Source organism: Perissodus microlepis, chromosome 4 (assembly GCF_051167445.1).
Source record: "Perissodus microlepis isolate ML-2025 ecotype Zambia chromosome 4, ASM5116744v1, whole genome shotgun sequence".
NCBI classification, from domain to species: Eukaryota; Metazoa; Chordata; class Actinopteri; order Cichliformes; family Cichlidae; genus Perissodus; species Perissodus microlepis.
In genome coordinates, this window is record NC_140464.1 from 24,037,334 (window position 1) to 24,050,144 (window position 12,811).

Sequence of the window (12,811 nt, forward strand, 5' to 3'; positions counted from 1 at the left end):
TGAGGTCGCCAAAATACACAAGAACCTGACTGGAAATCAGCGGCAACTGGTCTGATGTAGTGATGGATCCAAATTTGACATTACTGGTCCAAATTGTTAATATGCAGAGAGGTCATTGGGACAAATGTATAACAGAGAGTGTCTACAGCCGGCTGTGGCTCTCACATGGCTGGGGCCGCATTTCAGCCAGTGGTGTTGGAGCTTATCAAAGCTGAAGGAAACTGTGGATGCAGAAAAGTGCCACGAGATTTGGATCAAAATGTCTGACTGGCAACGGCTTCATTTTAAAGCACAACAATGATCCCAAACAGACTGCCAATGCAGTAAAAGCAGACCTGAACAGAGAAAAACAGAGTGGAGCACCGTCAGTCAGAGCCCGGATCTCAACATTACTGAAGCAGTGTGGGCTCATGTTGACAGAGAACAGAACAAAGCCAACATCCCAAGACGACCTTTGAATATCCTTCCAGAAGCCTGGAGAACTATTCCTGAAGACTACTTAAAGAAATGACAAGAAAGTGTTGAATAAAGGTGGTCACACCAAATATCGACTTTCAAGCTTGTTAGAATCGTACAAACTCTGTTTTTGCCTTAGAGACTGTAGTTACATGTATATTTTCACAAGTCACTGCACCTATTTTGAATTTCCTAGCAAAATAATTTAAAAAAGGAATGAAGGACAGCTCAAAACTTTTGCACAGTACTATATGCAATTCTCAAATTTGGTTGTTTGGGGAAGAAAAAGTTCCTGGCTTCAGATTGTGATGCAGAGTGGATGTAAAGTTGATTCGGTTGCAGTTTTTAAACAGAGCTTAAATGTGTTTTCAACCCTCAGCTTCACGCAGCTTTCTCCTGCACTTCAGAAATAATGCACAGCAAGCATCTCCAGTTTCCAACCCACCTCTGTGCACTTTAAGGAACTGCAGCTCGGAAATTACTCAGGATTTGCTTAGTTTCAATAAATACACAAAATTTACTGGAGGTCATGTGGGAGCAGAACTGGGTGATCGTACACGGAGCGAGAGGCAGGTATGAGTGCGAGGGCCTGCGACACTAAAGGCCAGAAAAGCTAATAACAAATCAAAGACGGGTATAAAAACCAAACAGTTTATTATTATATACATTCAATAATAATGAAGAGAATAAACAGAAGGCAGACACAAGAATGGCAAAATAAAACGTGAGAAAATACAAGTCACTTACTTAATTTTTAAAAAAAAATCACTTGGATAAATGAGCCTTTGAGAGCATGTGACAGGGAGGAGGAAAGGGAAAAAACTTCACATGCAATTTAAACCCATTTATTAAACTGCTGTACAAAAACTCCCACTGGGCTGACTTCTTGAGTGCAGTGCAGGGAGTCGGGGCGTGGGGGTGGGGGGCATCGGCAGCCAGCAGCTGAGGATGACTTTTGTTTTCAGTCCGTGTCCCTCGAGCGCACCTGTGCGGTTACTTCGCAGCTTTTCAAAATAAGATTAACTCCCAATTAGAGGAGGCAAAAAAACCAAAACAACAACAAACAAACAAACAAACCAAAAAAAGCGAGCAAAAGCGAGCGAAAGCAGCTGCGCCGCGGTCGCTGCTCAACAACGGCGCCGTGACTGCAGCTTGTTGCCAGCTGGATGAGCGAGGCGGAGAGCTTTCTAAATGAGCATCTCTGTGGGCAGGTTCATAATAATAACACTAACACGGCTCTGCGCTGAAGCTTTTCACCGGGGTGGACTAATGCTGTTACTTAACATTTTAAGGGTTTTAATCTAAAAAAAAAAAAACCCACAGGGGGGACAGACAGGTGATTACCATGAGGACCACACAGCAGAGAGCATAGATAACCCAGGTGGACTGAAGTGGACTGGACTGCCCCCCCCCCACCCACAATCCAGACACTGTGCAGGGCCTGAACCGAGAGCAGCCGTCACTGCTGTCACCCCGCATCACACATCATCCCAGGTTCCCTCTCTTTCTTACTCCCCCTGCTGTGTAAACACGCCACGCTCCACCTCGTCTTCCTCCTCCAGCACTGCGATTTGAGTTCATGCACAAAAAAGAAAAGAAAGACTCGACACCCTTCCTCTCTCGCAAAAAGCATGCATGCATAGCAACACTTGTGGTAATACTTGTAAGGAATAATAAGAAAAACAAAAAAAACAAGGAGGTAATGCTCATCAAAAATACTCATTGGACCCACTGCACACAATTTCACAATCATACAAAAACAAAATAAACCCCCCCCCACCCACCCACCCTGTCCTTGCACTGTACTACCCCGCCTTCCCCCCAAAGAAAGGAGCAGAGTGAGAGGGAGAGACAGTGGGGGACGCTGTGATTCTGTCAGCTGATGATTAATGGCTCAGCTTCTCACCTTCACCATCACTGCCACAAAGTCCCTTCACTGACCGCCCACACATTGTTTCATTGTTCAAAAAAAAAGAAAAGGTGGACACTGCTGGGCCTCTGGACCCCTTTTGACATCGCGCCGCCCCCCACCCTCCCCTCCTAATTTACTTTTTAATTTGGCCCTTCAGGAAAATGCACTTTGAAATATCCTCTCGGTCTACCTGCCTCTCCGTGCATCCCTCATGACTCCATCTGCTCTGATTTCCCTTGTCTGCAGCAAACACCTCTGCATCTGCACTGTGTGCTCATGTGTTAGTGCAAAAAAAAAGAAAAAAGAAAAGCTAATAAATGACACTTAAGACCAAATTAAACCCAGCAGTGTCATTATATTCTGCAGGCTGGATTAAAGGTGTATTCCCTGTCTTGCAGACATTGCTTTTATGACATTTCCCAGGGGTGCTGCTACGACGCTGTACAGCTTCAACCCACACATTAAAAAAAAAAAATTACAGCTAAAGGATAAAGTAAAGGCAGAAAAACACAAAAATAAAAACAAAATACACAAGGACACACAAAAAAAGAAATGTGCTTTCCTCTGAAAATCTTTGGAACTGAAAAAAAGGCAAATAATAGCAATAACGACAACAACCATGTGAGAGTAAATGCAGATGCAACACATACAGGTCCTGCTGTGCCTTCAGGTGCACCAGGAAAGCTTTGAAACTATTCAGAGTGAACCATCCCAGAGAGCACGATGAGGGGCTTAAGAGTTACATAATGATGTGGAAACCTAGTGAAAACACTGCATATAAATAGAAACAAAACCGATAATGAATCCCGTCTCTGCGCTTCCCTGCACTCTCTCTGCTCTGCCGAGTCGAGATCACACACCATTTCCCGAACGATGGCCAGGAGGGATCGGCGTCCGTTCGACTGACAGGTTATTTGTTTCCCAACGCGGGTGGTGCGGGTGCTGAAGCTAGTTCCACTCGTGTCCTGTGGATCTTTTCGACGTGATCGGCAGGAACGTCTGACGGTTTAGGAGATAGAAACGAGTCCTTTATTTCTCCTTTTGGAAGAAGCAGACTTGAGGACGAGGCCTTTAAAAAGACGGTCGTGATGTCTCCATGTTGGAGTTGCACTTTAAGGACAAAAACTCAAAATCACTGAGCCACGTGGTGTTTTTTGTTTGTTTTTTCCGACATGATGACACGTCTGCGGCAGGCAAAACAAACGAGGTACTGCAGAAAAAAAAAAGACCTTTTTTTCCTTGTCTTTTTTAAACAGTCTCTTTGTGTTTCCTTTTACATTTGGCCAGGACGTTTTAAACGTTAGAAAAATGACCCCCCCCCCCCCCCCCAAAAAAAGACATGCCATATAAGTTCGAAGTTATTAAGAGAACAAAAAAAGTGGTTTCTGTCAGAAGTTTCCTCCAGCTGAAAGTTGGATGTTCCAGCGTGGCAAAAACAAGAATAGCTCCTACATCCTCTGCATTTGATTCTTTTTTTTTTTCAGTATTACATGATGCTAACATCAGAAGGATGTAGGGGGGAGCAGCTCTATATCAACGTAGTGTTTAAAAACAGAAGTACCTTTTTCTAGTATCATTTAGTGAAGTCTGACACTAAAGGAAAGTGTAGAGGAATCTATACTTGGTGTTTAATGTAAGAGTGTGTGTGGTTAGGTCTGACAGGGCAGTGGATAAACTGGAAGTTCGGATATTTTTAGGGACAAAAAAATTTAAAAAAAGATTCTGTAGTGTGCAGGATGTCATAGGAACAACAGCAGTCTGTCTCCTTCCAGGTCCTGTAGTGTTTTCTCTTAAAAAAACAAAAACAAATCAAACAAAAAAAGCATCCCAAACTGTGTCCTGTTGCTCCAGCTCTTTATACAAGGGATACACTCCTGGCAGTTTTTTGTTTTGGGGGTTTTTGTCATCGTTTCCATGTCAGTGATGGACACAAAAGTACAGGAACTGAGTTTGAGTTGATGATGTGGCAATGACTTCTCTCGCCACAAGACAAAAAAAAGGGAAAGAAAATAATAAAAGGGGTTGTTGCTATAATCTGCCTGCAGAAAAAAATGTAGGGGAGCTCCTGCCAAGCAAAGAGCCTGAAAAAGGGTTTTGGACCAAAGTGAAATTCCTTGGATGTGATTTGTGGTTTTAGTAAGGAGCAAACCTACTGTATCCCGCCCGGTATAAACTGGCCTGAAAGACATAGAAGGGACAACAGAGTCATGAAAGTAGACATATACACATAATTTAAGAAGAAAAAAAAAAAGGTGCTGAATGCATCTATAAAAAGCTGCTATTACACCGCTTACAAGAAACGTACTGACTGAACTAGAATTCACCCAAGACCGCAAACGCCTCCATTTATTTGTTCTTTAAAAAAAATTCAGTGACATAAATGCGGCGCAACATCTTGCAAAAAGATGGACGAGAAAAAGTCGAGTGAGGTCACGACGTAGGATTTTCAATTCATGATTAACACGGTCAAAAAAACCCACACAATGCTATCATCAAAACTACAATATGTCACTGTCAACACATTTTGATGCTCTCTTTAAAAATAAAACCCATTTATGGTCTTGATGGGGGGGCAACACATTTTATAGCTGGTTTCAAATATCAAAATATTTTACTTAAAAAATACAGCTGATGATTCTCCCAACCAATCACACCTTAGAGTCCCGGATTCAAGCTTCCTCATGGAGGCTTTTATCAAACTCACAAAGTGAAATAGTTAATAAATTGAATTGCAAAATTTTTATTAAAAAAAAAAGTCCACAATGACGCCACAACGTACAGATTAAATATCTAACTCCTCATTTTTCCCCCAAGAGTTTTTCTTGTTCACTTACACAGATGTTTGTCAAATATCTCAGAATCACTGCATCGTGATAACTTCGTTATCTTATCCAAAACCCTTCAGTTGATCCAAAACACTGCAGTGACAAGAAAAGGCACATAATATTTGTCCTTCTCCTGACACACAAAGTCTTTAACAGTCAGGACCCATCTTATTTTAAAGACATCATACTATTATGGCGTTATTTTTGTGCCGCTATTCTGAGCGCACGTAAAAAAAAAAAGTTTGCAGGTGCAAGTGTTGCATTTTGAGGAGAAATTTATTTTGAGCGAAGAAAAGCTGGATTTGAGTGAACAAAATTCATTGCTGCGTGCAAAAAATGCATTTCAGTGTTTGCTATTATCCACACACACACACACACAATAGCAGCCCCTCTCGCTCAGTTTTTGCACTTGCGCTCGCTCCAATGTGTTGCTCGCGCTATCAACATTTCTGCCCGTGCGCGCTCAACTCTTTCTCTACACCGTTATATTTGTGCCACAAAACCAGCCAATCACAGACTTGGATGCAAAAATATCTGATTGGCTGTTCTGGTCTCCAATCAGCTCGAAATGACAAAATGCAATATCCCAGAATGCATTTCGTCCAAAACTCAGGCATCTCCCAAAACGTTAGAGCACTTATGCAAATATGTGATGTCTTGATAAATCGAGCAGATATTAGAAGTTTACACAGCACCATTCTCGCGTGAAAATATCTTTAAAGTTTATTTTGTGACTCAGAAAGAGTAATATTTCAAACTCCGCCACTCTGTGTTCCTCCGCCACTGCCTCGTTTGAGTTTTGGACGAAATGCATTCTGGGATATTGCATTTCGCCATTTCGAGCTGATTGGAGACCAGAACGGCCAATCAGATATTTTTGCATCCAAGTCTGTGATTGGCTGGTTTTGTGGCACAAATATAACGGTGTAGAGAAAGAGTTGAGCGCGCACGGGCAGAAATGTTGAGAGCGCGAGCAACACATTGGAGCGAGCGCAAGTGCAAAAACCGAGCGAGAGGGGCTGCTATTGTGTGTGAGGATAACAGCAAACACTGAAATACATTTTTTGCACGCAGCAATGAATTTTGTTCACTCAAATTCAGCTTTTCTTCGCTCAAAATAAATTTCTCCTCAAAATGCAACACTTACACCTGCAAACTTTTTTTTTACGTGCGCTCAATTTTTTTTTTTTTTATGTGGCTCAGAATAGTGGCACAAAAATAACGCCATATACTATCACATTTTCCCAGTACACCACATGACCTTCATGCTGCAGGCTAACTTGGTGTTTCTAGAGTTTCTAAAAGTAGAATTTGAGGCAAAGCTTCAGCTTTCAGGCCCCTCTGCTGCTGAACCAGCTCCTATTCTGGAGTTGGTAGACTCTATTGTTAAGATTAGTCTTCAAACTTTCAGCCATGGTGGATCAGGTGACCCTGAACCATCAGGGTCATGCTGCTGTAGGCTCAGACTGCTGGCTGACTGACTTCACCTTCACGCTCCCTCCACTTCCTTTAAACAGGGAGTTCTTCATTCCAACAGTCACCTCATCAATAGATTGTTATGAGCTGATGCTACATAAACAAAACTGAACTAAACTGAACATAATGTGTCGCACACCCAGTTATTCCATTATTCCCTCCCTACTGTTCTACTTATGTAGAGCTTGTGTCCGTTTACTCACCATGGCTCCCACGCCGTAAGCAGCAGCCGCCGGAGCTAAAGCGTGGTATGGATCTGTAGTGTACACCCGACCATAACTGGCAACAAAAACACAAGAGATTACTTAACAAGGTCAAAATAAGTCTGGCAACTATTAACTTTGCTGTTGTCCTGTTTTGGAGAGCTTCCTTTCTAATCTCCCTTTGAACCCTAGCAGGTGGCCTAATTTTGAAACTTAAACACAGGTTTAAAATCCACAGAAAGAATAAATGCACATTTTGCAGTTGCTTCAGCACAAACAGAAGTGGACGATTACTTTTTTTACGCACAAAAATAAAACTGGTTGATGAGCATCTGTAGAAGAGCCCATTTTCAGTCATATATCAAAGTTATTTCCTCATTGTGCTACAACCCAGGCAACTGCAGCATTAATCCATCACACACTTTAAAATATATTTTATTTCTATCCAGTTAAAAGCTTCGCATAGGCCAACAGCACGTCAGCTAATGCAAATCAACGTCCTGCCATGCAATACCTGTGCGCTGCCTGACATTAATCAGCCTGCAGAATTCGATTAACTCTAATAAAATTAAATGAATGAAAAGCGGATGAGGGGAAAGTCCCAGTACAGTCAAATGATAATTCTTCATGTCAACATTTTATTCTTTCCCCTCTTTCATCTTTTCTGGCTCTCCTGCGCACATAAGGAGCCACACATTGTGCAAACATTGGCTTGAAAGTGCAAATGCTCCCCCCACCGCGTCCCAATGACAAAAACCCTCAGATACAAGATTACATACAACTCTTGCTGTTATCTTATCAAACTGTTATCCAACATAAGTGAACCTTAAATCCCCAAACTCGATTAAAAGTTTTCTCTCTTATCCAAAAAATAAAAAAATTAATAAAAAAGCCCCTAAAACACAATGAAGGATCAGAGCCTTTCAGAATATTAACACTTCACCTCGGGAGCTCTGCCGTACAGTTTAGCGTGTCTACGTGTATATTTGTGTGACCTGCCTTGACCTCACCTGTCACTGTAGGCAGCAGCTGCAGCGGTTGCCCCGGTTACAGCCGCAGGCTGGGCGTAGCGATAGGCGGCGGCGGCGGCAGCAGCAGCCGGGTAGCCTCCCTGAGAGAGACACATACAGCAGAGCTAACTCGCACGCCTCTGAGGAGGAAGATACCTGAGCTACGGTGTGTCAAGGAGGAGGGGCGGGAGAGATGCAACAAACTGACATTTGGTTCAGAAGTTACGAATACTTTCATCTGTGTATTCAGAGCACAATTACTTTCTTAGCGTGTACGATAAACATACAGTTTGTGTCAGTATATTGCATATGCATAGGGGGAAAAGGAGGAGGTGGTGGGGCGTGATGGAGGAAATGTTTTATCAGTGAGACAGGGAGAGGAAATTGGACTGTCGAAGTCGAGTTAGATTGTATTATTACCGCTCCGGGAGAGGGGGAGGTAAAAAAAAAAAACAAGTAGTGGAAGACAAAATGCTCACACATCTGAGGCCGTATAGAAACCTCAGTGTCTTGGGAAGATTAAAGTAATGAACAGATACATCAAGAGGACTCCTACAGCTTTAAGGACACTAATGGATGCTAGTGTTGCATTTCCAGTGGTGATGGAGAGTATTTGCTTATGACAAAAACAATATTTGTTATTAGAAGTGTTTCTTTTGCATGGATTTAGAACAAAGACAACAGAGAGAAAGACTGAAAAAAGAAGGAAACAAAAAGGTCACACACACTGACACACCCACACAAGCCTAGACTGACACTAAAATCATCTCCTTGCACTGAGACTGCATGCATGACCCAAAATTACAATCCAGACCTCCTTAAAAAAAGAAAAACAAATAGAAAGAAACAAAACAATCCCACTGCATTTGGACCTGATCAGAATGGAGAATATCCAAGCACAACAGAAACATCCCAGCATTCTCAGCGATGGCTACGAGACACGGAGCAGAGGGAGGCAGGTGGGGTACAAAATGTTTATTAGTGGGAGAGAGCAAGGCTTTCTGGGTAAGTGGAGGGAAAGAAGGAGCAGTAAAACAGCACGCCGGCATGCAGCAGCTGATCAGCACATGCTTCAATAATCATCCTGGGGGTGTGCAGTTAATTCAGGAAGAGACCATGTTCTCCATTTCAGCTTGAGCCCCCTCTGGGCAGAAGGCTTTCAGGGCACTGACTAACGTTCACGGGACACTGCTGTAAAATCACAGCCTCAGATTTAGAAACAAAAAGATTACAACACAAGGGACTTCGAGTTTATGATAATCTGATAATAATAATATGGTGGCATCCAATTGGAAATATAGTTTGTGTTTTAGTTTTTGGAAAACGCAGTACAGTCAAAGGTTTAGATATACTTGCAAAAGACATCTATGGTATATTAAAGCAGTACTGGGGCAATTATTTCTGCAGCCAAGTTTAAATAAACCTGATTACGTGAAAGCATATATTAAAACAACATTTCTGAAAAAAAGTAGCACTAGAGTATCTGCATTCACCGCCTTATGGAAAAGGTGCAAAATACAATGATTTGTAAATCATTTACGGCTTATTTTCGATACAAAACATCAAATACTGAAACTGGGGAATGTTGCACCATGTTGCACCATGCTGCATCACCTTGTCCTGTAAAAAAAACTGTTTTGTGTCTGGACTGCAGGCAGGTCAGTTTAGCACCAGAGGGGTGTACTATGAACCATAATTAGTGGCTTAGTGGGCCACGTCGAGCTCCGAGTATGCTTTAAACTACATTTTGCACCATATACTGAGTAATTACTTGACAGATGTTGTACTTACTAAGCCACTAATCTACCTCGTTAGCTGTGAGATATTCCTTTAGTTGGTTTTCTAGCGTTACACAATTTTTCCAATCATTTGTTGTACCTGCTCCAAAACAAAACAGAAAAGTTTCTTGCCTAAAATTCAAAACTACAAACTTTTCAAACTACATTTCTCTGTTTCCTTTTAAATCATTTACAAATCATTGCACTCTTTTATGTGCATTTTAGTTCAAACTTTCTAAAAAAAAAAAAAACAAAAAAAAACGAGTGGTGACAGGTCAAAAAACAGAAGCACAGGACAACCAGATGTCTGCTTGGTGGTGATGTGGAGGGGGAAATCTCAGCAAACCACTTCCTGCTGAGTTATGATCTGAATCACTAGATTCAGCATGATTTTCACTGAGTAAATTAGAGGCCTCAGTAGATTAAAATAAACAATAAATAAAAGGGACATTGCTACCATATGAGCATGCTCAGTGCATGCCTCATCCCTTACCTCTGGTTTCAAAATAGCACGAGTCAGTCTCATGAGGTTAACCTGTACTGTACAGTCATGTGAAAAGCAGCGTTGTTTACTGGACTCTATGCAGTGCTGTGAAATGTTCAGTGTTATGCTTCCATTAAAGCCTGGATTATAAGCCGCTGGCCAAGTAGTTATACCTGTTATGCTTCTGGGCGCACGTGTAGTTGGTGTGTTGCGATGTAAATTATCCATGGACGAGTCTGCACAGGCCCTCATGCCAATCATGTGATGATATTCAAAGTTTGGGTCTATGCATTTGTGAAATAGTGTTACATCCCAGTTAGATTGCTTTGTATTTGTGTGTGGATTGAAACGTGCTTGTGAGTCCTCAACAGGTAAACACAAATCACTCATTCGTGCACGTTTGTAAACCTTTTGAGGCCATATAGATTTTTGGCCATAATCCACAGCACCACATTTTGTGAATTGGGTTTCTTTGCACCGCGGAGTCACAGAGTCACTCATCACTCATCACTCAGCAGGAAAAGGAGCAAATCAGTAGAATGGCTGAAAAAAAGAGAAGTATGAGCAAAACGCCTGCAAATCTAAATGAATAAAAGCAACGTTGTGAAGAAAAACAGGCCAAAATTCCTCCACGACGATGTGAGAGCCTGATCTCAGTAAACAGCTGAGGGCAAACAGAAAACGATCCAGTTATTGCTAAAGTTGGCGGATTTCTTCACAGGACTGCACCGAGTGAAAACTTCTCTTTTCTACATGACTGTAGGCCACTGATACTTACTAAAAATACAGTCAGCTTTTGTAGTTTATTTTTGACCAGTCTGAGCTTTCCTTGTATCTACTGAGGGATCTAAAAAAGAACATTAAAAAAACCCTCACTTGTTTTTCAAGTGACATAAAAAGTCGATTTCCTGCCGTCTCAAATAAAGAGCAGCTGTAGAAATAATTAAGGAGCCCAAACTGCAGTGATATAAGTGTGTCTGACAAGTGAATGCAAACATTTGACCAGAACTTTTACAACTGTATGCATACTGCCATCTTTTCCAACACGAGAACAAAATAAGAGCAGGTGTCATTTTCCACCAAAACTAGCCAACCAGACAAAAGAGACCAGGTTCTCTTTTGAGCAGGAAAAAAAGCACTCCATACAATTTAGTACTTTTAGTTAAAAAAACAAAACAAAACAAAAACAAAGCTCTTTCCCACAACTGGAAAAGCAAGAACAAAAAAGAAAAATCAGTGAGTTAGTAAAAGAATAAAGCAAAATTCAAAGCAGCGGTAATTTTTAAAACAACTAAAAGACAACATGTTCCAGATCAGATCAGAAGATGATTCATAAGATCAGAGGAGGTAGTACAGTAAAACAATGCACACTCAGGGTTTGGTGTTGAGTTGACCCTACCTGAGGCAATCTGGGACTAAGGACTGAGTCCTGAAACACTAGTCTATAGAGAGAACAGAAACAACCGTTGTCAACCTGGATACACACACGCACGCACACACTCATTCACTGACGCACACTGCCGCATCCGCCTACAGAGCAGCCTTTGTAGTGGTGTTGTGGATCCCATCACACGATGTCATTTATTCAGTTTTATTTCATTTTTAAATGAACACAGCTGGTGCTCAGTTGTGTGATAACCAGCACGTTTGTCGACGAAAAATAACGCTCATGCACAAAAGACAAAGGATCTTGTGCAGGTATGTGGCATGTCGTGCTTCTAAAGAGTTCTCACCATTCACCATTATGGAGGCAGCTCTGTGCAGCGCATGACCGGACACACATGCAGAATCACCCCAAGAGGGAAAAAAAAAAAAAAAAAGAGCAGGAGAAAGCCGTGAGGGGAGGGACAGAGATGGTGTGTCGGTTGGAGGTGAATTTACTTACATATAAGTCTGCGGCTCCGTAAAACCCATCCTGATACACCACGCTGAGAGGAGGAGAACATGGGAGGGGGAGAGAGAGAGAGGGGGACAGAGCGGAAGAAGAGCAGGAAGTGGAGGGTGCAGTGCGAACAGAGTGGTGCACGGTCCCAGAAACCCAGGGTGGATGGAGGTCACAACACAGCAAAATAGAGAAAAAGAGGGACCAGGTAGAGAGAGGGAGAAAAAGGAAGAAAGAGGGAGAGAGAGAGAGAGAAAAGTAGTTATTTCACACCCATGCAGCATGCAGAGGAAATACAAGTTCCATTTAAGCTCCACAACTGCATCTCAAAAACATTAAACAATACACTCGTGGGGCTAATACATAAAGGTTATTGAACTGAAATGAGACCATAAACGGCTATTGCTCCCCAGCTAGTAGAAAATCTGGCCAATAAAGGCCATTTTGAATAGATCGTTTTATGAGGAACGATGTCTGGGAGGTGTAGTTTTCAGTGGAGCACGTATGGAGAAGGTATTTCCTGCATCCCTCACCCACCCCACGCACAATTTCATCTCGTTTCGCTTTATTTAAATGTCATGTACAAACAAGCCACCGGTCAATTTGGCTTTGAACTGAATACGATCGCAGTCGCAACCCCCATTAGCCAATCATCGCAGCACAGCAACAACATGCACAGTGCACACACACCGAGGGAACAAAAAAACGCAAAAACAAATCATGGTAAACGTGAATAATCTAAAGCAAATCTGTGCGCAAGGTGACTGCTGCTGTATAATGTCCGC

At 42.1% G+C, this 12,811-nt stretch overlaps 1 protein-coding gene across 5 annotated transcripts in view; it reads right to left on the reverse strand.

Moving 5' to 3' along the window:
* Positions 1–2,630: 2,630 nt before the first annotated feature.
* Positions 2,631–12,811, reverse strand: part of LOC146389006 (RNA binding protein fox-1 homolog 2-like) — a 51,900-nt gene continuing 41,719 nt past the window's right edge. For all 5 annotated transcript variants that reach the window (XM_084926625.1, XM_084926626.1, XM_084926627.1 and 2 more), the window contains 4 exons: positions 12,030–12,072; positions 7,883–7,983; positions 6,873–6,948; positions 2,631–4,546 (listed from right to left, as the gene is read on the reverse strand). In XM_084926625.1, the coding sequence (XP_084782751.1) occupies positions 4,502–4,546; positions 6,873–6,948; positions 7,883–7,983; positions 12,030–12,072 (265 nt within the window). In that variant the 3' untranslated portion in view covers positions 2,631–4,501. The remainder of the gene's footprint in view (positions 4,547–6,872; positions 6,949–7,882; positions 7,984–12,029; positions 12,073–12,811) is intronic.